The sequence below is a fragment of the Dreissena polymorpha genome, chromosome 9 (assembly GCF_020536995.1).
Source record: "Dreissena polymorpha isolate Duluth1 chromosome 9, UMN_Dpol_1.0, whole genome shotgun sequence".
NCBI lineage: Eukaryota > Metazoa > Mollusca > Bivalvia > Myida > Dreissenidae > Dreissena > Dreissena polymorpha.
In genome coordinates, this window is record NC_068363.1 from 67987119 (window position 1) to 68014009 (window position 26891).

Sequence of the window (26891 nt, forward strand, 5' to 3'; positions counted from 1 at the left end):
AACTTTTATTGTATTTTCGATTACCGGGAAACTTAAGAGTTGATTCCCCGCTAACACCGCACCCCTCAACTGTACGTGTATTAATAGGAGGAACGATTTTAGATGCCCTTAGATCTATTATCTTCTCAAAATCAATAAAGCCTCTACCTGGGTCCGGTTGTAAGAGCCGGGTATCGTCCTCTCCAACCTCTTCCACATTTTCCGGTAATTTCCGCTTTGTTCCACGCGGCATTATTTCAGATGATTCGAGATTTAATTTAAATAAAGTTTGTTGACGATCCGAACAAAAGCACAGGCAGTTTGCAAAAGGCGGAATGACGTAATATCACGTGGTACGGAAATGCGTAATTTCATTGTTTTAACGAACTCTACCGAAGCATTCCGTACATAACGTTACATCCGTAATCGTATCTATAGAAACCAGCAAACAACATTCGTTTCCGCGAAAATAAATATTATTAATTTATATTCAGAAATTAATAAGTCTTATTTACTTTTTATATTAACACCAATTGTTTTGTAGTTAACTATTGTTATTTCATTTCGTCAATTAATTGGAACATACATGTACTACACAGCAGTACTACAAAACTAGGCCCATTTTCACCACACAATTCTTCCTCCTCAGTCTAAGAAAAAAGAATATTATTTAAATTGGAATATTTAAGAATTGATTTTAATTTGAGTAAGACTTTGCATTGACCACCTTTAAAAACTGAATTCTTCATTTGGAACACTTGTTCATGACAAATACACCAGTGGTAGCCCAAAAAAATGCAAACCCTGAGATTTGTCTTGGGTCTAAGTCTCCTCTATATTCTTGAGTCTTGAGTTGGTGAATACAGGCCCAGGCAAAATATTAATATACAAACCACTTAAAATAAATAAATACATTAGATCAAACATTCACATTACATTTATTAGAATTTTGTCTGGCATTCCGAGTGCAACAACAATAAACTGAGATTTACTTTTATGTGAAGAAATTAATAAATTTACTAAAAATTGAAAAATTAAAATTGTGTATAGATTTCTAAAAAAATACTGAAAATCAATAAAATATTATGCACAAGCAATAAGAAAGCATTAATTTTTATATAAATACCTGGTTTGTAACAGACTTGTGATATCATGATATATTGAAATCAGTGACCCAAGAGTGACATCACTTAAAGAAATTCAATATTAAATTAACCAGACAGTGCAAGTCTGTGTCAGTCATGAAAATTAATAGCTGAACTTGTCAGAATAAGAACATTTTTAAGTACATACAATTAAAGTCTGTTCCATGCACATAAAATTCGCTAACAACAATACATTATACATTACAACTCACCCAGTAAATAAACATATGGATAAGAACAAATCTATTTGCTAAGAGAAAGGTATTATAAATAATGCATAAATACCATGCTACATATTATTGTGCAAGTGTTATGCACGTGAGATCATGTGTACCGGTACACACATTCCTTTGTAAACAAGTTGAAATAATCAATAACAAAGATGGGAAAACTCACACGATAATGAAGCGCAAATAGTGTTTTAGCTATTTCCAGTCAATAACATTACTCAAGACTAAGATCATGTATGTACAATTTTTAAATAAAATTGCACTCATTCAAATTTCATATAATCATAATTATATGTTAAATTCTGAAATTTCAATTCATCTAGATAAAAATATGTTCCTACATAGATAATTGCAAATAAATATATAAATAATTTAATTAGCCTTGTTCTGAGAAAACTGGGCTTAATGCATGTGCGTTGCAGTCCGCACAGGTTAATCAGGGACAACACTTTCCGCCTAAACTTGATTTTCAGTAACGAGGGATTTCCTAGAAACTAAAAATACCATAAGATCAGAAAGTGTTGTCCCTGATTAGCCTGTGCGAACTGCACAGGCTAATCTAGGACAACACTTTACGGACATGCATTTAGCCCAGTTTTCTCAGAACACAACTTAAATGTTTAAAAACAGAATACAATTCATTGCTGCAAATTTTAATGTCTTTCTCTACTTTATATTAAAGTTTACAGTGAGATCAATTATTCATCAAAGAACATAGTTTTTATCATTAGACAAAAACATCTCTATGGCTTTCTGGCATTCAGTGGAGTGCCACCTCTCTGCCAGTAGGTTACACTCATGATCATTCGCAAGGTCCAATTTGGTCCTCACTCTGGAGCGCACCAGGAGCTTTGTGGTTTCCAGCACCTAAAACAAACACATGTGCATATAACACAGGACACAAATGCCTCCACTTTTTATTTCAGGTTACATGCAAGACGTTTGCTTGATGCAGACACACCATAAACTCATAGACAGCGGTAAAAACTAAATGCCTCAAAAATACATTAAAAAAGAGGACCATGATGGCCGTAAAGAACTCATGGGAAATAATGGTACATCAATTGATAGACGTTGACCTGGTGATCTTGTTAATGGCCTTACATGAACCAAACATCTAATTGATATTGTAAAGATAAACATTTTGACCAAGTTTCATCGAGATTGAGTCATAAACATGATTTCTTGAGTAGGCATAAACATATGGTTTTTAAAGTGGTAAAACAATTTTTCTAAGATTTGACATGGTGACCTAGTTTGTGTATGTACATGTATGTTACCAGAATCAAACCAGGCCTTGATATTGTCAAGATGAACATTCTGAAGAATTTTCATCAACATCTAGTCATACCTCTAGTTTTTAAACTATTATACTTGGTGACCAAGTTAGTTTGAAAGAACATGAGCCAGATTTAAACAAGACTATTGTCAAGCAATATGGTCACCTACTGGTGAAACTCCACCAGTGTCAGATTATTTTTTTATGTATTTGTTGCCATAGCAACCAGAATTTTCGACGTAGGAACAAAATGAAATGACGTGTATAATCTCCATATTGCCATCTAACCATGTTTCAAGTTTCATGAAAAAATATTAAGAACTTTTAAAGTTATAGCAGGATCCAGAAAAGTGTGACGGACAGACTGACTGACTGACCGAATGACACACAGAGCCCAAACCATAAGTCCCTTCCGGTTTCACAGGTAGGGGACAACAAGGCCAAAATATTGTCAAGAAAACCATTCTGATCATGTTTTATCAAGATTGAGTCATTATGTGGCCTCCAGAGTGGTAACAAGGGCTTTGATTCGGGGGCATACAAATATCATAAAAGCGGAAAGTGTCGTGCCTGATAGCCTCTGTGGACTGCACAACCTTATCTGGGACGACACTTTGAATCAAACCCCCTTTCCACAGAGCAAGATCAATTTGTAAATCATACAAACCAGCCTGTATACCTAAATGTGTATCTTGATTTCTTGCAGATAAAGTATCACGTTTTGTATACGCACCTTCCCTGAGAGCAGTGCCATGTGTTGAATTCTGGGTATGACCTCCTGCATCATGCTGGTAGGCCAATACACCTGGGACACCAGGCCTAGCTGGCAGGCCTCGATAGCTGTAATCTTCCGTCCTCCAATCAGTAGCTCATTGGCCTAGAGTAACAGAAGGAAAGTTAGCACAATGTATAGCTGTAATCTTCCGTCCACCAGTCAGTAGCTCATTGGCCTAGAGTAACAGAAGGGAAGTTAGCACAATGTATAGCTGTAATCTTCCTACCACCAATCAGTAGCTCATTGGCCTAGAGTAACAGAAGGGAAGTTAGCACAATGTATAGCTGTAATCTTCCGTCCACCAATCAGTAGCTCATTGGCCTAGAGTAACAGAAGGGAAGTTAGCACAATGTATAGCTGTAATCTTCCGTCCACCAATCAGTAGCTCATTGGCCTAGAGTAACAGAAGTGAAGTTAGCACAATGTATAGCTGTAATCTTCCGTCCACCAATCAGTAGCTCATTGGCCTAGAGTAACAGAAGGGAAGTTAGCACAATGTATAGCTGTAATCTTCCGTCCACCAATCAGTAGCTCATTGGCCTAGAGTAACAGAAGGGAAGTTAGCACAATGTATAGCTGTAATCTTCCGTCCACCAATCAGTAGCTCATTGGCCTAGAGTAACAGAAGTGAAGTTAGCACAATGTATAGCTGTAATCTTCCGTCCACCAATCAGTAGCTCATTGGCCTAGAGTAACAGAAGGGAAGTTAGCACAATGTATAGCTGTAATCTTCCGTCCACCAATCAGTAGCTCATTGGCCTAGAGTAACAGAAGGGAAGTTAGCACAATGTTTAGCTGTAATCTTCCGTCCACCAATCAGTAACTCATTGGCCTAGAGTAACAGAAGGGAAGTTAGCACAATGTATAGCTGTAATCTTCCTTCCACCAATCAGTAGCTCATTGGCCTAGAGTAACAGAAGGAAAGTTAGCACAATGTATAGCTGTAATCTTCCTTCCACCAATCAGTAGCTCATTGGCCTAGAGTAACAGAAGGGAAGTTAGCACAATGTATAGCTGTAATCTTCCTTCCACCAATCAGTAGCTCATTGGCCTAGAGTAACAGAAGAGAAGTTAGCACAATGTATAGCTGTAATCTTCCTTCCACCAATCAGTAGCTCATTGGCCTAGAGTAACAGAAGGGAAGTTAGCACAATGTATAGCTGTAATCTTCCGTCCATCAATCAGTAGCTCATTGGCCTAGAGCAAAAGAAGGGATTTTAGCACAATGTATAGCTGTAATATTCCGTCCACCAATCAGTAGCTCATTGGCCTAGAGTAACAGAAGGGAAGTAAGCACAATGTATAGCTGTAATCTTCCGTCCACCAATCAGTAGCTCATTGGCCTAGAGTAACAGAAGGGAAGTTAGCACAATGTATAGCTGTAATCTTCCGTCCACCAATCAGTAGCTCATTGGCCTAGAGTAACAGAAGGGAAGTTAGCACAATGTATAGCTATAATCTTCCGTCCACCAATCAGTAGCTCATTGGCCTAGAGTAACAGAAGGGAAGTTAGCACAATGTATAGCTGTAATCTTCCGTCCACCAATCAGTAGCTCATTGGCCTAGAGTAACAGAAGGGAAGTTAGCACAATGTACAGCTGTAATCTTCCGTCCACCAATCAGTAGCTCATTGGCCTAGAGTAACAGAAGGGAAGTTAGCACAATGTATAGCTGTAATCTTCCTTCCACCAATCAGTAGCTCATTGGCCTAGAGTAACAGAAGGGAAGTTAGCACAATGTATATCTGTAATCTTCCCTCCACCAATCAGTAGCTCATTGGCCTAGAGTAACAGAAGGGAAGTTAGAACAATGTATAGCTGCAATCTTCCCTCCACCAATCAGTAGCTCATTGGCCTAGAGTAACAGAAGGGATGTTAGCACAATGTATAGCTGTAATCTTCCTTCCTCCAATCAGTAGCTTATTGGCCTAGAGTAACAGAAGGGAAGTTAGCACAATGTATAGCTGTAATCTTCCTTCCATCAATCAGTAGCTCATTGGCCTAGAGTAACAGAAGAGAAGTTAGCACAATGTATAGCTGTAATCTTCCTTCCACCAATCAGTAGCTCATTGGCCTAGAGCAACAGAAGGGAAAAAGATTGCACAATGTATAGCTGCAATCTTCCTTCCACCAATCAGTAGCTCATTGGCCTAGAGTAACAGAAGGGAAGTTAGCACAATGTATAGCTGCAATCTTCCTTCCACCAATCAGTAGCTCATTGGCCTAGAGTAACAGAAGGGAAGTTAACACAATGTATATCTGTAATCTTCCGTCCACCAATCAGTAGCTCATTGGCCTAGAGTAACAGAAGGGAAGTTAGCACAATGTATAGCTGTAATCTTCCGTCCACCAATCATTAGCTCATTGGCCTAGAGTAACAGAAGGGAAGTTAGCACAATGTATAGCTGTAATCTTCCGTCCATCAATCAGTAGCTCATTGGCCTAGAGTAACAGAAGGGAAGTTAGCACAATGTATAGCTGTAATCTTCCGTCCACCAATCAGTAGCTCATTGGCCTAGAGTAACAGAAGGGAAGTTAGCACAATGTATAGCTGTAATCTTCCATCCACCAATCAGTAGCTCATTGGCCTAGAGTAACACAAGGCAAGTTAGCAAATTTGTTAGGACTGTGTGCTAGAAATTGTATGCTCATCCTTGGCTTTCAGTATATTTGTTACTGGAATAGTTTGGATTACTCTGAATTTGCATAAGTAGTTAAATAACATCACATTAAATGCGCATGTATGTTTTATTATTCCTTTTTAAACAAGACCTGTGTTTGTGAAACACAATGTCCCTTACTGCACTTTGATGTCAAACGGCAACTACATTCAATAAAAAAAAACATGACAATGCAAAAGTCAATTGATATTTGACAAAATTACAGGCCTTGGACAATATGTGAAAGCGTTTTGGATAAAAATCTTTAATTGTTCTTTTAAAGAAAATTTAATGGCCAATAACTTCGCCTAAAATCAATGGACCCAAACGAACACTTAAACTTCATCTGTAAGTCATGTAGGCAGTGATAAACCAAAAATCAGGTAAATATCTGAAAGGGTTTTGTTAAAAACTCTGGAAAAAGATAATTAAAGAGAACATGTATAAGTCCAAGGCCCATAACTTCGCCAAAAAACAAAGGTCCAGAACGACACTTACACTTCATCCTTAAGTCATGTAGACTCACATACCACAAATCAGGTAAATATCTGAAAGCGTTTCATAAATGACCCCTGGAAAATGCAAAATGTCGAAGTCCAAGCCCGTAACTTAGCCAAAAATCAATTGACAGGAGCAAAACTCACACTTCATCTGCAAGTCATGTAGGTAGACATACATACAAACAAGAGCAACGCATAGCGGGTGCCAAAATTAGGTAGATATCAAAAAGTGTTTCTGAAAAAAAAGTCTGGAAAACAGAATTCCTGACGGACAGTCAGACAGACGGACGGATGGACAGACAGACTGCTTTATCCTACAGCTAAATGATTTTATAGAACATAAAGAAAAGATAAGGTCTATCCCACTTTATCCCACAGCTTTTTTTAGAACATGTACATAGGGACTACTTTTCTTGGCCTTTCACCCCTGGTTAAATGTCAAATGCAGTTAAGACTTGTAGATGATATAACTTGAAAAAGAAAAAAAAATGGATCCAATGGGGGATAGAACTAGGGTCTTTCGCGTGGTAGCCTGACACTCTAACCAAGAGGCTAAAGTGCTCACACGATTGCGTAACTATTTGAATTCACAAGACCATATTTTACGACACAGCTGACAAAATCACTTGATTGCGTCATTCAGGTCATTGCGGACGCACTCGTTTAACGAGTTAACGAGTGTGTGTGTTTACGATGGATTATTATAATATTATGAATGTGAATAAAAGTGTTGGGAAATAAAACTGGAATGAAACTGGCGAGACTGCATTTTCAATTTCATAAAATGTCGAATGTACTTGATAATGCGATGTTTTGTTGAAAAATTGATGGATTAAATTTAAGACAAGAGGGCCTGAAAGGCCTGAAGTCGCTCACCTCAGATAACAAGATATTATTAAGACAAATCTTCTGACCAAGTTTCACGAAGATCAGAAAATAAATGTGGCCTCTAGAGTGTAAACAAGGTTTTACTATAGCCATATATGGAAAAATGCCCCGCCCCCTGGCAGCCATGTTTTTCAACCAACCGGCATCATTTTTTAACTCTTCCAAGATTATATCGGGATGAATCTTCTGACCAAGTTTCATGAAGATTGAACAGTTAACGTGGCCTCTAGAGTGTTAACAAGATTTTACTATAGCCATATAAGGAAAAATGCCCCGCCCCTTGGAAGCCATTTTTTTCAAGCAAACATAATTATTTTCGAACTCATCCAAAATATCATTGAGACCAATCTTCTGACCAAATTTCATAAAGATTGGACAATAAATGTGGCCTCCATAGCAGGGATCATATTTTTTTTCGGTTTTGTCGGTCCTAGACCGATTGGGGTCATGAAAGACCGATTGAAAATCCCAAACAGTCGGTCCTATTCTGTTTGCTAAAATTCTCATGTCATGAAATCGATTACACAGTGAACATGCTAACACCCCCTATTTACATTCTTATTTCGATTAGGTGTGATATACCATTCGCTGCAGTCTCTAAACGGCTCAGGACCAGTTAATTGCATGTCAGCCGACTAGTATGACCCCAAGCAGCGAAGATTCGCGCGGTTGTGTATTAGTCATGCGTGAATAACCGGTGTCAATATCAATCCATATTTTCAATGGCTTATACCCAGCACACCAATTAATCGGTCCGTAATGTCTACTCGTCCACGATAAAATCGTTGAGACAGTTACTTCAGAGATGGAAATCTTGATGTTATCCTCGTGGAAATTGTGCATTTCATGCATGAAACAGTAAACTTTCATATAAACAAAGAAGAAAATCGGATATTCTGCAATAATTGTGGGCGGACCTTATACACTGAAAGCACGCACTGTAACTAAACAAATCATGCCGATACATTTTCCACCAGCGTAATAATCTGGCAATAAATGAATGAAAGTCGCGGATCTGATCGACAGAACAGCCAAAAGTTATTTTATGGTCTAAACTTTACAGAAGAAAAATAATATACATTGTATAAAGCTTTAGTAAAAATCGTGTTAGAATCGAAATAATTTGTGTACTTTATTGTTAGTTGTTGAATAACCACGAGCGGAAGTTTAGATGCGTGGTATCAAACCACACAGATTAATAATATTGACAACGATGAAAAAAGTCAGATAAAACAGCACACGAAACACGGAGCGTATATTGACTCATCTAGAGTCCGTGCACGAAGCAACAATGAAATAGCAAATGATAAAACCAAATGAGAAAACTCGTATTTACCGTTTAAAAAAATGCCTAAGGGAATTTAACTTGTACTTTTCATATACCACCTTCATGAATGGCAAAATCAATTGTATATATTTTAAAATATTTGTCATGATTTCGGATATAAAGTTTCGGACACATTTTCCCCAGTTAAATCAAGACTGATTGATGTTGCCGGAAAATATGATCCCTGCTCTAGAGTGTTAACAAGGTTTTACTATAGCCATATAAGGAAAAATGCCCCGCCCCTGGTGGCCATTTTTTTAAGCAACCAAACCCATTTTTGAACTCATCCAAGAAATCATTGGGACAAATCTTCTGACCAAGTTTCATGATGATCGGAAAATAAATGTGACCTCTAGAGTGTTAACAAGGTTTGACTATAGCCATATTAGGAAAATAGCCCGCCCCGTGATGGCCATGTTTTTCAACCAACAGGCATCATTTTTAAACTTGTCCAATATATTATTGGGATGAATCTTCTGACCAAGTTTTATGAAGATCTGACTATAAATGTGGCCTCTAGAGTGTTAATAAGATTTTACTATAGCCTTATAAAGCCATATAAGGAAAAATGCCCCGCCCCTTGGCGGCCATGTTTTTCAAGCAAACGTAACCATTTTCAAACTCATCCAAGATGTCATTAAGACAAATCTTCTGACCATATTTCATCAAGATTTGACAATAAATGTGGCCTCTAGAGTGTTAACAAGGTTTTACTATATATAGCCATATAAGGAAAAATGCCCCGCCCCTGGCGGCCATGTATTTAAACCAACCGGCATCATTTTCGAACTCATCCAAGATATAATTGGGATGAATCTTCTGACTAAGTTTCATGAAGATTGGACAATAAATGTGGCCTCTAGAGTGTTAACAAGATTTTACTATAGCCAAATATAGCCATATAAGGAAAAATGCCCCGCCCCTTGGCAGCCATGTCTTTCAAGCAAAGGTTACCATTTTTGAACTCATCCAAGATATCAGTGGGACCAATCTTCTGAGCAAGTTTCATGAAGATTGGAAAATAAATGTGGCCTCTAGAGAGTTAACAAGGTTTTACTATAGCCATATAAGGAAAAATGCCCCGCCCCCTGGCGGCCATGTTTTTCAACCAACCGGCATCATTTTCGAACTCATCCAAGATATTATTGGGATGAATCTTCTGACCAAGTTTTATGAAGATCAGACTATAAATGTGGCCTCTAGAGTGTTAACAAGATTTTACTATAGCCGTATATAGCCATTTAAGGAAAAATGCCCTGCCCCTTGGCAGCCATGTTTTTCAAGCAAACATAACCATTTTCGAACTCATCGAAGATATCATTGACACCAATCTTCTGACCAAATTTCATGAAGATTGGACAATAAATGTGGCCTCTAGAGAGTTAATAAGGCAAATGTTGACGCTGCACAACGCACAACGGACAAAAAGCGATCACAAAAGCTCACCATGAGCACGTTGTGCTCAGGTGAGCTTAAAAGTGTCAGTGAATTGTTCTTTAACTTTTCGAAAGGAAATCAATGTTGAATTAAAAGGGTAATTTCTTTGATGATTACGTCGTTTCTTTGTCAGTTGATCGAAGAATGTCTATCCACAAAGAATAGCCTGCTAGCATCCAATGCTTTAAAATGGAAAAGATGGATGGCGATGAAGAAATGTGTCCAGAATTTTAACTGGTCATGGAAGCAAATTAAACTTTTCAAACATAAACATGGTTATTACACAACTTCGGTGAGTAGAACAATAACCAGTAGATGTTTTATTTTTTCTGTGCAGTAAGTAAAAAGTGTGTTAAAAAAAAGTTGTTAATAGACTCAAGTTAACAATATCTGCAAGGAATAAATGCTGAATCATGCTTCACGTTGGTGTCAACATATTTTGTAAATTTCAAAATGGCAGCCATTTTTGTTTTTGGTATTTTACAGTGGTGAAAAAAGAACTGTACTTTGAACGAAACCGTCTGTGTTCTACTTGAGTGTGTAACATTTGGTACACTTATTAAATTTTAATCGAGGCGTATAGCGATATTTTGTCTTGTAACTCTTCTTTGCGTGGAATTCTTAAGGACTCTTTCGAGTTCGGTAAACGGGAAAGATCAAAATTAATATTACTACGCATTGATAGATTCAGTTAATTTTGTACTTTTGCTTTTATTATATCAATTTAAGACTACTATTTTGATTGCATCAGGAATAAATTAAACAAAAAAATACTGTAGGATAAATAGAATACTTTGTAAGTGTGACCTACTTAAATTTATCCCACTCGTCTCAGAAAGGCTTACAAGGCTCAGCAAGCCTCGCCATGTAAACCTTTCTTCACGCGTCGGATAAATTTAAGTACACAATCACAATAACATAGTATTCACTATATATCACAACCTGCCAGGGGCAAAAAAAAGGCAATTTAATTTTATTCACCAAGCAGTCATTGAACTTAAGGTAGTACAACTGTAATCATTTCCCGCGTTCTTTTGTAAGATCGGTTTACGTTGGCTAATGTCGGTAAATATCGTAACTGAAGTCGTGACATGTCCGTTTTGTTCGGTTTATTATTTACAAAGTATAAAGCTTAAATAAAAACATGTCTTATATAATTCAATAATAGATTGTATCGATGATATGCATATAATATGTAATATTATTACAATATATTACGACGTCAAAAAAGATTTTTCTTTTACATTGTGTAAAAAAAATATCCGAAAGTAATATATTTTTGCGACAATATAAAAAACAACAATCGTGAATCATAACCAAAAAGACGGTTAACGATTCAAAAAGAAGTAGCAAAAAAGAAAAAGATCTGTACGTAGAGTGCAGTAACATTGATTGCCAGTTGGTAAACACTGCAGCATATGGTAAAACCCGCAAAGTCAAAGACAATGGGAAACAAGGGACAAAATTGTCACAAAACCAGGTTTTCATTGTGAAAAAAAATCTGATTAAGGGAGACAACTCAAACTGAACTTTTGAAATGAACAAACAAAATTAACCCCCTTTGTAAGTTTGTTTCAAAATAAATCTATTTTAAGTTGTGGTGACCTTGACATTGGAGATATTGACGTGATTCTTTCGTGCGACACACCGTCCCATGATGGTGAACAAATGTGCCAAATAATTGTAAAATCTCACATTGAATGACATAGTTATGGCCCAGACAAAATCATTTATTGCCAATTTTGACCTTTGAACTCAAAGTGTGACCTTGACCTTGGAGATATCGACGTAATTATTTCGCGCGACACACCGTCCAATGATGGTGAACAAATGTGCCAAATGATTTTAAAATATGACAATGAACGACATAGTTATGGCCCGGACAAGCTTGTTCCGCCCGCCCGCCCGCCCGCCAGCCAGCCAGCCAGCCAGCCAGCCCGCCCGCATTCGCCAATCTAATAACCAGTTTTTTCCTTCGGAAAACCTGGTTAAAAATGGACTTGGAAAAGTGGAATACCTGCTTTGTTGTCAACACAAAATAATCTCCCTTTAAAGCTTATTACTTACCTTGGATTTGTATTTTTGACTTTAGACCTTGAAGGATGACCTTGACCTTTTACCACGATGTGTTTGTCAGAAACACAATGCCGCCTACTGCGCCGCTTTGATTTATTTAACAAAAATATATAATTTGGCAGGTCAGATAATTATGTCCATTTAAAGCTTATTACTTCCCTTGGATTTGTTTTTTCGACCCCGTGACCTAGTTTTTGACCCAGCATGACCCATATTCAAACTTGACCTAGATATTGTCTAGATACAACTTCTGACCTAGTTTTGTAAAGATCGGATGAAAACTATTTGAATTAGAGAGCGGACATGAAAAATGTGACAGACTGACAGACTAACAGACAGACTTACTGACAGACTGACGGACAGTGCGAAAACTATATACCCCCTTTTCTTCGAAAGGGGGCATAAAAAAGTATGTGTATTAATCAGATGTCAATAACTCCCTTGAAAATCATGGATGCGCTATGACCTGACCATATGGGTATGTCCATCCTATACAGCATAATTATGATGTCATCAAATTTGAATGTTAATTTCCTTAGATATCTTTCAGAAACATGTAACTTCAGTGGAAAATGTTTTATTATTATTAATTGCACGGAAAGATAAATTAAAAAATCTTGTAGTGTCAGTGAAATGGCAATAACTCTCTGAACAATCATTGGTGTATAATTACTTGACAATGTCCACCTTATTGTGATGCTGCATATAAAGTATTATCAAATTTGGATCATTAATGTTCAAGATCTAGTCTTGAAACAGATTATTCAAAGAAGCATTAAATACCTGAAAAGTCATGGAATGACATGAAAATACGCGCATGTTTACCCTGTTGGGATACTGCATATAAAGTTTAATGGAATTTTGATCATTATTTCCTATGGTCAGACACAGAAACGTAAAATTCGTGCTCCAATTTTGGGGAGCATTAAAATGGGACTTAATAAATAAAGATATATGTTGAAAAGCTTGGCTATCCTGAGTAGTCATTCAATGGATGGAGACAGTTCTTCAAATGAGCCCATTAAAAATGAAGTGCAGGTCTCAGTGGTGTAATGGATATGGTGTACGCCAAGCGACCGGGAGGTCACAGGTTCGATCCCCACTGTGGAAGCATTCTTTAGATTTCCCCCTAAAGACACCGAGTACTGGTTCTAGGCCCAGGAAACGGACTCGTGAGCGTTCATATTAGCCTTAGGCATTCGATGCAGTCGGGCTAAAATAAATAGATTTAAACTAAATTAACCTACCATAGCTGCCCCAACTGTGTCGGGCAGTGTGTAAGAGGCACATCCCTCTGGCGTTTGGGACAGCTGTGCGTACGGCATGTAGAAGGAGGCCTTGTCGCTGGCGTACACGATATCACAGAGTGGCAGGATGGCAGACCCCAGGCCTATAGCTGGCCCTGTCACCACAGCAACTATCAGCTTGGGAAAGCTGATGAATTTCCTGATTAAATCCCTGCAGAAGAAAGGTTAAACCGTGAGTGACAATTGAACTTAACCCGTACAAAAAATTGAATAGGAAATGTTATGAATATCCTGATTAAATCCCTGAAGAATGTGTACAACTTCAAACTGGTTCCATTTTTGCATTTGAAATATTTTAGTCAATCTCATTATCTGTTGAAAGCTGTTCAAATGTATTCCTTCTGAAATAAACTAGCAAGGCAGACAATATTTTTTGCATTGGTTTGAAGTTACATGGTAAGTCAAGATAGATTTCAAAAAAGAATTATTCTTAAACATAACTCTAAAACTAGGGCTGTTTGTAAAACATGCATGTACCCCATATGGGCTGTCAGTTGTAGTGGCAGCCATTGTGTGAATACGTTTTTTGTCACTGTTACCTTGACCTTTGACCCAGTGACCTGAAAATCAATAGGGGTCATCTGCAAGTCATGATCAATGTTCCTATGAAGTTTCATGATCCTAGGCGTAAGCATTCTTGAGTTATCATCCGGAAACCATTTTACTATTTCGAGTCACTGTGACCTTGACCTTTGACCTAGTGACCTGAAAATCAATAGGGGTCATCTGCAAGTCATGATCAATGTTCCTATGAAGTTTCATGTTCCTAGGCGTAAGCATTCTTGAGTTATTATCCGGAAACCATTGTACTATTTCGAGTCACTGTGACCTTGACCTCTGACCTAGTAACCTGAAAATCTACAGGGGTCATCTGCAAGTCATGATCAATGTACCTATGAAGTTTCATGATCCTAGGCCTAAGCATTCTTGAGTTATCATCCGGAAACCATTTTACTATTTCGAGTTACTGTGACCTTGACCTTTGACCTAGTGACCTAAAAATCATTAGGGGTCATCTGCCAGTCATGATCAATGTACCTATGAAGTTTCATGATCCTAGGCCTAAGCGTTCTTGAGTTATCATTCGGAAACCATCTGGTGGACGGACCTTCGGACGGACCGACCAACATGTGCAAAACAATATACCACCTCATCTTCGAATGGTGGCATAATAATACAATTTTAAGTATCCCATATAAACATAAACATATAAGTTAACTACACACAAAAGGGTGTCTCTACCTGAGAGAGTCTGCCATCTCCTTGGCTGCAACCTTCCTGTCGCCCGTGGTGAGGTAGTGAAGGTCGATCCCTGAGCAGAACACGTTACCAAGGCCACTGAGCATGACCACAGTGCTGTCGTCATACTTGGCTGCACTCAGGGCGGCCATGATCTCCTGCATCACCTGCAGGCACCACAAATGTAATAGCAAACAAGAGATGTGTTTTTTAGAAACACAATGCCCCCTATTGTGCCGCTTTGAAGCCATATATTTGACCTTTGACCTTGAAGGATGACCTTGACCTTTCACCACTCAAAACGTGCACCTCCTTGAGATACACATGCATGCCAAATATCAAGTTGCTATCTTCAATAATGCAAAAGTTATTGCAAAACTTTAACCAAGTATAAAGTTTTGAGTCACACACAATGAATGAATGAATGAATGACAGACAGACAGGCCAAAAACAATATGCCCCCGATCTTTCGATCCCATTCCTATACAATTCCACATGCGGTGAGAAAAACGCTGTGCTCATATTGCTCAATCCACACATAGAAAATACTTCATTCTTTATAAAAATTTATTACAAGTTCTTATGAAAGTCCATAAAAAATTAATCTAATACTGCAAAATAATTTAGATTTGTTATTATTATTGACATGTGTTAGTGAGAGGGGATATAATAAAACGCCAAAGACAATAGAGTTAAATTACCAATGGGTTCAAGGCATTTCTCATTTTGGTGTGAGTGTGAAGCCATATCTGGGAGTACTTCTGGCACTTCTTGATGAGGATCTCCTTGAATTTGAAGGCACATTCACTGGTCCGGATACTGACTCGACGTTCGATGTCCTCGGCATCGCTAGCCTCCCTTAACCGGCCACCCTTGCCGTTTTTCTTTGGATGCAATTGTTGAGGGAGGTTCTCTAACAGCACCTGGAATTTATCACAGATTTCCATGAAATCAGAATCCTGCTTTATGAATCAAGCATTTTGCAATTATGTCACTTTTGACTCCTTCAAAATTATCTGCCTTGCATCCCGTTAATTCAAATGTTACCATGAAACTTATGTAGACCAATCAACAAATATTAAGAAACAAAATATCTAGCCTTCAGTATTTTTAGCATTGAAAATTTCATTTGACCGTTGAAAATAGCTTCTGTTTTTCATAAGGTATTTTAATCCCTGATTTATTGTTATTTCCTGGTTAGAGTCTTATAGTCTTATTCCTGGCTTTATTTTTTTCCTGTATAAGCCATTTTAATAAACAAGAGGGCCATCAGGCCCTAAGGCGCTCACCTCAAAGCCAAAGGAACTAGACTATTCTGAAAAAAATGCAAGCTTATTCATGAAGATTATTTTGGACCAAAATAGTGACTTTTAACATGTTTTTTTTATATTTGACCTTGTGACCTTGTTTTTCAGCTCATATGACCCAGCTTCAATCTCTGGCGAAATTTAATTGGGACTAATGTTCTGACCAAGTTTCATGAAGATTGGCCAATAAATGTGGCTTATATAGAGTCAACAAGTTTTCACTAAAGCCATATAAGGACAACTGCCCCCCCCCCCCCCCCCTGGCGGCCATGTTTTTCAACAAACCATAACCATTTTCAAACTCACTCAAGCTATTGTTAGAACAAATGTTCAGATCAAGTTTCATAAAGATTGGATAATAAATGTGACTTCTTGAGTGTTAACAAGGTTTTGTAGTAAATAGCCATTTAAGGAAAAATGCCACGTCCCCTTGCGGCCATGTTTTTTAACTGATCTCAACCATTTTTGAACTTAGCCCAGATATAATTATTTCAAATATTCTGACCAAGTTTCATGAGCATTGGACCACAAATGTGACTTCTAGAGTGTTAACAAGGTTTTACCATACAGTAAAGCCATATAAGGAAAACTGCCCCGCCCCATGGCGGCCATGTTTATGATTCAACTGGAACCATGTTCGAACTCGTCCAAGATATTATTGGGACACATGTTTTGACCAAGTTTCATGAAGATTGGACTAAAAATGTGACTTCTAGAGTGTTAACAAGGTTTTACTATAGCCATATAAGGAAAACTGCCACGCCCCCTGGCGGCCATGTTTTTCAACCAACCGGAACCATTTTCGAACTCGTCCAAGATATTATTGGCACACATGTTCTGACAAAGTTTTATGAAGATTGGACTAAAAATGTGACTTCTAGAGTGTTAACAAGGTTTTACTATAGCCATATAAGGAAAACTTCTACGCCCCCTGGCGGCCATGTTTTTCAACCAACCAGAACCATTTTCGAACTCATCCAAGATATTATTGGGACACATGTTCTGACAAAGTTTCATGAAGATCGGACAATAAATGTGACTTCTAGAGTGTTAACAAGGTTTGCTATATATAAAACTGCCACGCACCCTGGCGGCCATCTTTTTCAATCAACCGGAGCCATTTTTATTATTGGGACACATGTTCTGAGTAAGTTTCATGAAGATTGGACAATAAATGTGGCCTCTACAGTGTTAACAAGGTAAATGTTGACGACACACAACGCACTACGGACAAAAGGTGATCACAATAGCTCACCATGAGCATGTGCTCAGGTGAGCTAAAAAAAAAAACAAGGTCAAAAACAGGACAAAAAGTCCCACTTAAAAACTCAACACAAGTGTTTTGACCATTCCTTAAAACCATGGCTGCAGATGAATGTACAGTAAATTTACTTTGTAATAATTGAAAGTATCACATTACCTGCATCTCATCCTCTTTAAAAATGAAGTTTCTTTAACAAATTTTTGCTTAAAACTAGCCAATTTTGAAAATTTTATTTTTTAGTGAAATAAATTTGCAAAAAATTCATATGTGCAACCTATTGAAGATTTACAAAGGTCATTGTGAGCCCAGAGGCAGTTCCTACTTTGAAGAAATCAGTACCAGCACCATATACTTAAATGACAAAAATGTAAACTGAAGTTCTACTGACCTTGTATGACATGGAAGCTGGACTGATGGGCAGGCAGGCCTGCTGGTCATGAGTGGGCGTGACACCATCGTCCCCCGGCATTAACCACTGGGGTCGAGCAATTAAGGACTGGGACCCAGAGTCACCTGTGTGCTTCATCGTTGTATACACTGGCGTAGGGGAGATGGGTCGGCCTAATAAATGAGCAGCGCATGTTTTACAATATATTTAATGTTGCATATTGATTAGTTTTTGCACTTGTTATATAACATAAGATTATAGCATTATTTAGGCACCTACATGTACCGGTATGTAACATTTATTTACTTTCTGTTAACCTTACTAAATTTCAAAATTTAAAAAGCAAAATTATTAATGTGTCTATTATATCGTCGCTGTCGTTCTCAAACCTCGTAGCTCCAAACTTTTCAAAATATTTTGTTCGTCTTTTCCGAAAATATGAAGTCTGGTGCGTGTTTTGTGTTATATCTCGTAGCTCTACGCCAATCAGAGCCCTTGAAAAAGCCGCATGACGTGACGAAATGTTGTAGAATGATTGTTGGCTTTTTTCCTGGCGAAAAGTCGTAGCAACGCCATTTCACCTACCCGTAGGTTTCCACGTATAGCGCGCAGTGTTTTACCTCCAAAATTCAAATTAAAAAGCTGGTGCGCGCTATACATTGATACAACGCCATCCTGGCTGCTAGATTGGTAAAAAATATGTTGTGTAATCGTAAATAATCAAAATAGCCGCCATGTTTTTTTCCAGAAAACTACCACCCTATAATCGTACAGACTGAGGGGCCATTGTCGAAACAACTGGTAGATATGAATGCGGTAGAAGAAGTTTTGGTAAAAAATAAATATGTTTGAATAAACTTGCGGACATTTCTTTGTTTGTGTTTACACTTCTTAATTGATGAATTCCGATGGGGATTGTTGTCGACATTCCGGAGAGCAGGCAAGGGTAGGTGCGAACGAATTCTTTTTTGCATGTACGGTAGGTGTGAAAGGGGGTCATTTTTCACCTCGTAATTGGCAGATGTTATTGAGTAATATGTGCCACGACTTGTTAAGACGCTAATTGACATTTGAGACACTAATTGACACTTGAGAACGTGAAGATATGCAAATGCATTTTGTGTGTATAAATATTGAATGTTGAACAGTGGTGTACCTCAACAACTGTATCCCCGTCTCCCATGCCACATTCAAATTTACCGGTAATGCCCATGCTTTCCCCGAGGAAAAATCACACAATGTACACTATTCTTATTTTCTCACGTTTTCACGAAATGCACATGGACTGTTAATCTTTTGCTAGAAAATTACAAAATTGTAAAAAAAAGTATAAGGCTATGCAACCCATGCTCCTAATCATAATGACGCTTCCTATTTTGAATGCTTAATTAAGCTTTCCAATGCCCCTGATTATTGGATTGTGCAATAGTAAAATGGCGGCCATTTTCAGTCCGATTAGGTGGTTTTATTGTCTTTAAATATTTTTTTTCTCCATTTTTGCATTTAAAAAACAGCCTGCGCGCTATACACGGGTGCGCGCTATACGTGGAAACCTACGGTAAAGGTACGTCGTTTCGTTTGGACAAATTTGACAAAACCGTTATAAAAAAAATTATTTGCAACTACGAGGTTCCCTAAAAAAAAAAGGGGCCGTTTTTTCTCTCTCCTGAAAAGTTGGCATTTTGTAGCTATGAAGTTTGAGAACGACAGCGACAATATATGACTATATGCAGGGACCGAATTTAACCTATTAAGGCACTTGCATTTTTTAGCAAGTTGATTTTTTTTCACTTGCAAAATGAAAAACTTTCTCACAATTGGGGATTTTTATATTTATTTCATATTTCGTTGTTCAAAGTATGAGATTTTTTCTAATGAAAGAACAGGGAGTCAATATTTTCATATGTGCTAATGAAATGAAAATATGTCAATTGTCTCCCTTTTTGTGATGATATTATCCTTATTGGTATTGCGATATAGAATAGTCTCAAAGTGTTTTGTTCAGGGTTTGAATGGGAACATTATACATTACTAAAGGCATTCTTTAGAGAACAAGTTGATTGATAACACTTAATACCATGATTATAAGGGGAAACAATGTCCCCCTATATGATGTTTGACAATGAAGGATGACCTTGAACTTGTGAAGGATGACCTTGACCTTTCACCACTCAAAATGTGCAGCTCCATGAGATACACATGCATGCCAAATATCAAGTTGCTATCTTCAATATTGCAAAAGTATTCATAAAATAAGCGATTTGGGCCACATATATTTGACCTCTGACCTTGAAGGATGACCTTGACCTTGACCTTTCATCACTCAAAATGTGCAGCTCCATGAGATGCACATGCATGCCAAATATCAAGTTGCTATCTTCAATATTGCAAAAGTATTTATAAAATTAGCGATTTTGGCCACATATATTTGACCTCTGACCTTGAATGATGACCTTGACCTTTCACCACTCAAAATGTGCAGCTCTATAAGATACACATGCATGCCAAATATCAAGTTGCTATCTTCAATATTGCAAAAGTATTCATAAAATGAGCGATTTTGACCCATATATTTGACCTTTGACCTTGAAGGATGACCTTGACCTTGACCTTTCACCACTCAAAATGTGCAGCTCCATGAGATACATATGCATGCCAAATATCAAGTTCCTATCTTCAATATTGCAAAAGTTATTGCAAATGTTAAAGTTGGCGCAAACCAACCAACCAACCAACCAACAGACCAACGGACAGGGCAAAAACAATATGTCCCCCACTACTATAGTGGGGGACATAAAAACATGCCTATGAGGTTACTGGTAAAGTCTGTAAAATCAAACACATGACAAAATGCCAAGATAAGATCAGATGGATGACCAGTTCACACAATAGGTCACCAATACCTAATGTTGTTTCTGTAAGACAACTTCCATATAAATACTTCTTAACTAATTAGATTTACAGAAAAATTTCTTTTTACTGTTTACCTTTTGTTTCGGGACTAAATGGAGGCATTTTAGAGTCCAATAGGCGAATTTTCATCTTCTTTGGACTAGTTAACTTACTACGACCATTGCCACTAGAAAATCCCTGTGATTTTTCTTTCCTAACATTTGCACAATGATCTGAATTAAAATTTTGCTCAGTTTTTTTCTCATTTTCTGTCAAAGATTTGCTTTGATTTATATTTTGGCTACAATTTCCTGACTCTTCTGGAAGGTAATAAAGAATGTCACTATCGTCATCAGACGACTCGGCGGCAACTTCAAGTGCTTTTTTTGTTTTCTTTGGTAACCCTTGTTTTTGAGATTTAACAGTTTTCTTGGTGCTTGATGTTTGATGGTTTATTGCTATAGGTGATTCTTCACTGACGGAATTATTCATATACTTCTTGTGATCTTTCCCTGATAAAGGTGCTTTGCTGAAAGTCACACTTGATTTGTTCTTCAATTCCTTTGCAGGTTTTAGTTGTTCCGTTTTGTGTGCTAAGTCTGACAGTTTTAAGTCATCTTCACTAGAAAATGAAATTTCATCATCAACCTGTTGCCAGACCTTTTTCTTTTCAAGTTCATTGGTGACAGTGGTTTCAATCCCATTGTCAATACCTGCAGTTTTACTATGCTTGGCATTTTTATCAGCTTTAACAACGGCGCTAAATGCACTTTTTATTGCAGGTTTAGACTCAACTTTATTCCCTGAACTTAACCCAAAAGACTTTGTTTTTGGACTAGATTTTTGTACTAAAACTTCCAATTTTTTGCTTAAGATTGTCTCCAATTTTTCATTTTGAGTATCAGAACTATTACTTTTGGGTGAACTTAACTTCAGCTTCTTTGGTTCGCTCATGGTGTGTTGAACTTTTAAAGACCGTTTATGTAAACTGTTAGGTACTGAAGCCTGTTTCATGCTTTCTGGTGTAAGCCCCTCCGAGCTTGCAGTCCCAAGTACCGCTATAAACACATCTTCTAGGCTTAAACTTGCACCTCCAACCATTTGTTTGGGGGTTAATGACTTCAGCGTTGTTGGACTATTGTTTTTTATCAACACATTTTTGTTCGCTTTCACATTTTTCTTTGCTTTAACAAGTTTACTTTTTCGGATCAACTTCTTAGCTTTGTGTTCTGTGGCCAATCTTTTCTTCATTCTATTTTTCTCAAAGGTCTTAATTTTACTTGCACAACTGTGTAGGTTTTCATTTGGTTCCCAGGTATCCCATTCGGATGTGAAACCTCGCCATCGAACCAAATATTCTATTCCTCCAGATTCTGCATTTATCCTTCTTTCAAGTAACTTTTCTACCTGAAATTAATAAGATTGTATAGCTACAGCAACTTATACATACAAAAATAACAATAACAGCTATGTGTAAGAGAACACATTCTGCATGTCTATTACAGTCAATACAAGTTCCTTGAGTCCAATCATCAAAATAATATCAGGGTTCCAAGCTTTTTGTATGAACAAAATTCGATGATTTTTCCCCGACTTTTCCCTGATGGAAAATAAAAATTCCAGGATCATTATTTCGACCTATTTCTTGTTTTAGACACTCTCATCTTGAACTGGAATCACAGCTGCTCTATAAACATAGAAAGAAAAAGAGAAAGAAGTAGGTATTTACTAATAGTACATTTTACAATGATTTTTCCCTGATTTCAAGAACTTTTCCAAAATACCCTGACATTTCCCTGACTGGAAAAAGTGAAAGTCTTTTTCCAATTAAGTTTTCCCTGATTTCCAGGTTGGCTGGGAGCCCTGAATATACAAAACGATAATTTTATTTCATGTTACATTATCAAGACTTAAGTGTTTTTTTTAAATGTCAAAAGACTGACATTTTAATATCATAAAGATTTTAACATATGAGGCAATGGTTCTTAGTTTATATTATAGTATATGTTAAATTAGTAACACTGTCAATATGTCTGTCTGTGATTCTGTGTGAAAATTACCGTCTCAGCCATAAAATAGACATACCAGGTATATTGATGGATGTTTAAATAACAATGCGTAAAACCTCAACCATCATAAGACCCCAAGTTGCATGTAACATCTGTTTCCTACCTCAAAGGTCAAGGTCACTCTTAGAGGTCGAGGTCAAAGATCTTATTAAGGCCAAGAACAGCTATAAAATTCTGGTCTACTTAATATCTTTGCTATATATATTAATGGATTTTAAACAGCAAGCATTTATAACTTAAGAAAACATGTTGCCAAGTAACATTTGTCTCCGTTCATCAAAAGTCAAGGTGACACTTAATAGTTCAAATGTCAAATTTTGGCAATAACACAGCATCTCTGGGCTGAAACTTTGTCATTAATCAAGCATTTTTTTAATAACTTTCCAAAAATGACTATACCGAGGAGACTGAGTGGACACGTGTCTTTTTAAAATTAAATTGAGAACTGTATTGCAAACAGCAACAAAAACTAGCGAATTACAAAAATAAAATACTAAAATTCCTATACATGGAAAGAAGAAACAGAGCTGATAAGAGGCTGAACACTATACTTTGCACATACGAGTCGCGTTCTGAGAAAACTGGGCTTAATGCATGTGTGTATTGTTATCCCAGATTAGCCTGTGCAGTCCGCACAGGCTAATCAGGAACAACACTTTCCAACTAAATTGGATTTGTGCTAAGAAGAGACTTCATTTAAACGAAAAATGTCATGAAAGCGGAAAGTGTCGTCCCTGATTAGCCTGTACCACGACTCATATGCATACATTATAAGTTGTTAACAAAAGGGCCATGAGAGCCCCTAAGCACTCATCTGAGTTCACAGACATCAATTGAAGAAGACTAGTTTTTGACGTATATAACCCAGATTCAAATGCAGCTTAGATATTGCCACAAAGACACCCCAGGAAACCCGATACCTTGCGAGTCGTGTAATACCATAGGGGACTGTGGTGTGCATTTCGGCACGAACATAAATAGGGTAAGTAAATTGGAAAAATTAAATTTTTAAAAGTACCAATTTGAAACAACTGTGTATTAACATTGATAACAAAGGTATTGGCCGACATGTAGAAAAAAATCCTGACAAATTTTCTTAAAAAATGAGCGAAATGTGGCTCCCTGAAGTAGAAGATCGGGCAAAACGGACCATGTTCAGGCATTTAGGGGAGAAATAACTGCTTTAATTTGCAAGCCACTGCAATAATTAAAGGATTTATATAAACTTTCACATGTCTGCCAGTAACCTCTCAGCAGGGTTTCTCCAGGAAACTATTTATTGTGGAGAAATTTGCGTTTTTAATGACCATGTTGGGAAAACATGGATACCATCTGGTGAAGACCAGGAAACCTTATGTGTGCAGTGACTTTATAATTCTTTTTCAGCCATTTTGTTACAATTTCTTTGCTTTGTAGATGCATACAGTAAGTTTATGTGGGCACATATGCATTCAGATGTACTTTTAATGCCTTATATATTATCAATAGTGCCTTTTCAACAGTCTCGAAGTTTTATTTCTTTTTACCAACACTATTTTGGAAAATATAAAGAAAGACTTGACTGCTTTGTCGCATTTATTAATTGGTTAGGCACATTAAAATGATGTGTTAATAAGTGTATATGGGGTTTATAATTGTATAATATTTATGTGGCGTGTTCTGAGACTTTTGGTGCTTATTCGACAAGTGTCATAATGAGGAAAACTCATTTGAAATGACGTCGCTAAACTTGCTCTTAATTTTGTTTAGATTGCCATAAGTTTTCTGTGATTTTACTGTTAAGAGTATTTAAGTAACATAAAATTCGTCACAGACTGTCCTTGGAAAGAATTGTCTATCAAACAACTAGTTTAACGTTTTCTATTAGAGGTGGAAGTGACATTGACATTTGACCTTGTAATCTGACATTGGATTTGACCTGTAAAACTCATAGAGGTGCATCAATATATGAATGGCTGTAGGTGGAAGCACTTCCATTATACAGTCTATGATAAAGTTTTCTGTAAGAGATCATAGTGACCTTGACCTATGACCTAGTGACCTAAAAGACGGCGGGTGTATATATAAAGCTAATAAGGTTTCATCAACATATGAAGTTTGAAGGTTGTATGTTCATTTGTTCAAAATGTATTTCATGAAAATAAATCGGGCGCACAAACTGGACAAAAAATCGGGGACGGACGTAACATACTGGAACAAGGACGGTCGGGACAAACTGATTCCTATATAGCCCCCGAAACAGACTTTGTGGCGGTTTAATAATGTGTGACCTGTGGGGGGGGGGGGGGGGGGGGGGGGGGGGGGGGGGGGCAACACTAGCATTGTGATACAATGTAATTTTAGCACAAACTGGCAAACGAGTTAGTTATTAAGATAAAACTATCATCTTTACATGTCTAAAGTGGACATTGAATAACCACATTATATATTAGACAAAGGAATCAAGTTTCTGAAATGATGTTGGATGAGAGCCAAATAATATCATTGAATGTATTAAAAAGCATTAAAAGTACATTTGTATGCATATGTGCCCACATACGCTTACTACAGGCCACTACAAAGCAAAGAAATTGCATTAAAATGGCTGAAAATTAGGTTTTTTGTCACAAAAAAGAATTATGAAGTCACTGCACACATATGGTTTCCTGGTCTTCACCAGATGGTATCCATGTTTTCCCAACATGGTCATTAAAAACGCAAATTTCTCCACAATAAATAGTTTTCTGGAGAAACCCTGCTGAGAGGTTATTGCAGACATGTGAAAGTTTGTATAAATCCTTTAATTATTGCAGTGGCTTGCAAATTAAAGCAGTTTTTTCTCCCCTAAATGCCTGAACATGGTCCGTTTTGCCCGATCTTCTACTTCAGGGAGCCACATTTCGCTCATTTTTTAAGAAAATTTGTCAGGATTTTTTCTACATGTCGGCCAATACCTTTGTTATCAATGTTAATACACAGTTGTTTCAAATTGGACTTTTAAAAATTTAATTTTTCCAATTTACTTACCCTATTTATGTTCGTGCCGAATTGCACACCACAGTCCCCTATGGTATTACACGACTCGCAAGGTATCGGGTTTCCTGGGGTGAAGATACGTTTTGTCAAGATTGAGTCATACATTTGGCCTCTTGAGAGGTAACAAGGTTTCCTAAGGTTTTACCTGGTGACAGTTATTTGAAACATGTGACCCATATTCAGTTTAACAAGTAAAAAATTGATAGACGCACACTGCACTCATGCGCTAAGGTAAGCTAAAACAAGAAACAACATTGAAATTTTGACATATTCCCAAATACATTGGCAAACAAAAATGATGCATTACCAACTAACACAAAAATTATTGGTTGTTCACATTGGTACAGACACCGTTCATTTAACATGCTGGTTTATCAGGTAAACTTTGGATGATATGCATGCTTTTGTTCTAAACATGCAGCTTTGGGATCAATAAAATCTTAAGTTTACTTTGCACATACAAATTATTTGCCTCTTAAAAGTGTATTTATCATTATTCTGTCAAATACAAATTTAATACAGCATCTAGTTCTTGGAAACAAGTAAACACCAAATAAGAGATGTTGATTTTACAATATCTTTAAGGCTATTTCATCTTAAGTTGCTTAATTTACTGCAGTAAAATGCCAGCATAAATTACAGACCTCCAGAAAGATAATAATACAATATTCAGCGATTTTTTTCTCCCCTATTGGGAAAAGTACCTGTACCATAACAATTGGGAAAATTAGCACGAACAAAACTGAAATTGGGAAAATTCGCATCGTGAATTGGGAATAATAGTTTTCTTAATTGCTTGGTATCAAAAGCAAAAATCAACTCAAATATTGATTTACAACCATTTTGGCTTGAAATGTTCAGTGTAAGTGCTCATTTTTTTGGCGAACTTGCAGATAATGTACTTTAGGAACAAAAGTGACGTACTTAGCCTTCTTTTTTCGGAGATTTTTAGACAGCGATTGGGAATTTTGTAGTTTTTCTTCCATTGGGAAAGTATCTTTTACGGGTACTTTATAAAGAAGGGAAAAAATCGCTGATATTAAATCTGAAAACATACAAAGGTGTCAAGGAATGAAATATTATTTACCAGACCATAAACACAGTTTTAGACACCA

General features: G+C 37.1%; 1 protein-coding gene across 2 annotated transcripts in view; it reads right to left on the reverse strand.

Moving 5' to 3' along the window:
- Positions 1–492: 492 nt before the first annotated feature.
- The window catches only part of LOC127845669 (chromodomain Y-like protein), a 43265-nt gene continuing 16866 nt past the window's right edge, over positions 493–26891 (reverse strand). The window contains exons 2-8 of one of the 2 annotated variants that reach the window (XM_052376718.1): positions 20788–22099; positions 17801–17973; positions 15543–15764; positions 14845–15008; positions 13543–13753; positions 3367–3510; positions 493–2221 (exon numbers count right to left, since the gene is read on the reverse strand). In XM_052376718.1, the coding sequence (XP_052232678.1) occupies positions 2060–2221; positions 3367–3510; positions 13543–13753; positions 14845–15008; positions 15543–15764; positions 17801–17973; positions 20788–22099 (2388 nt within the window). In that variant the 3' untranslated portion in view covers positions 493–2059. Of the gene's footprint in view, positions 2222–3366; positions 3511–5312; positions 5409–13542; positions 13754–14844; positions 15009–15542; positions 15765–17800; positions 17974–20787; positions 22100–26891 lie in introns of those variants that run through there. The other variant, XM_052376719.1, reaches the window with a different exon arrangement.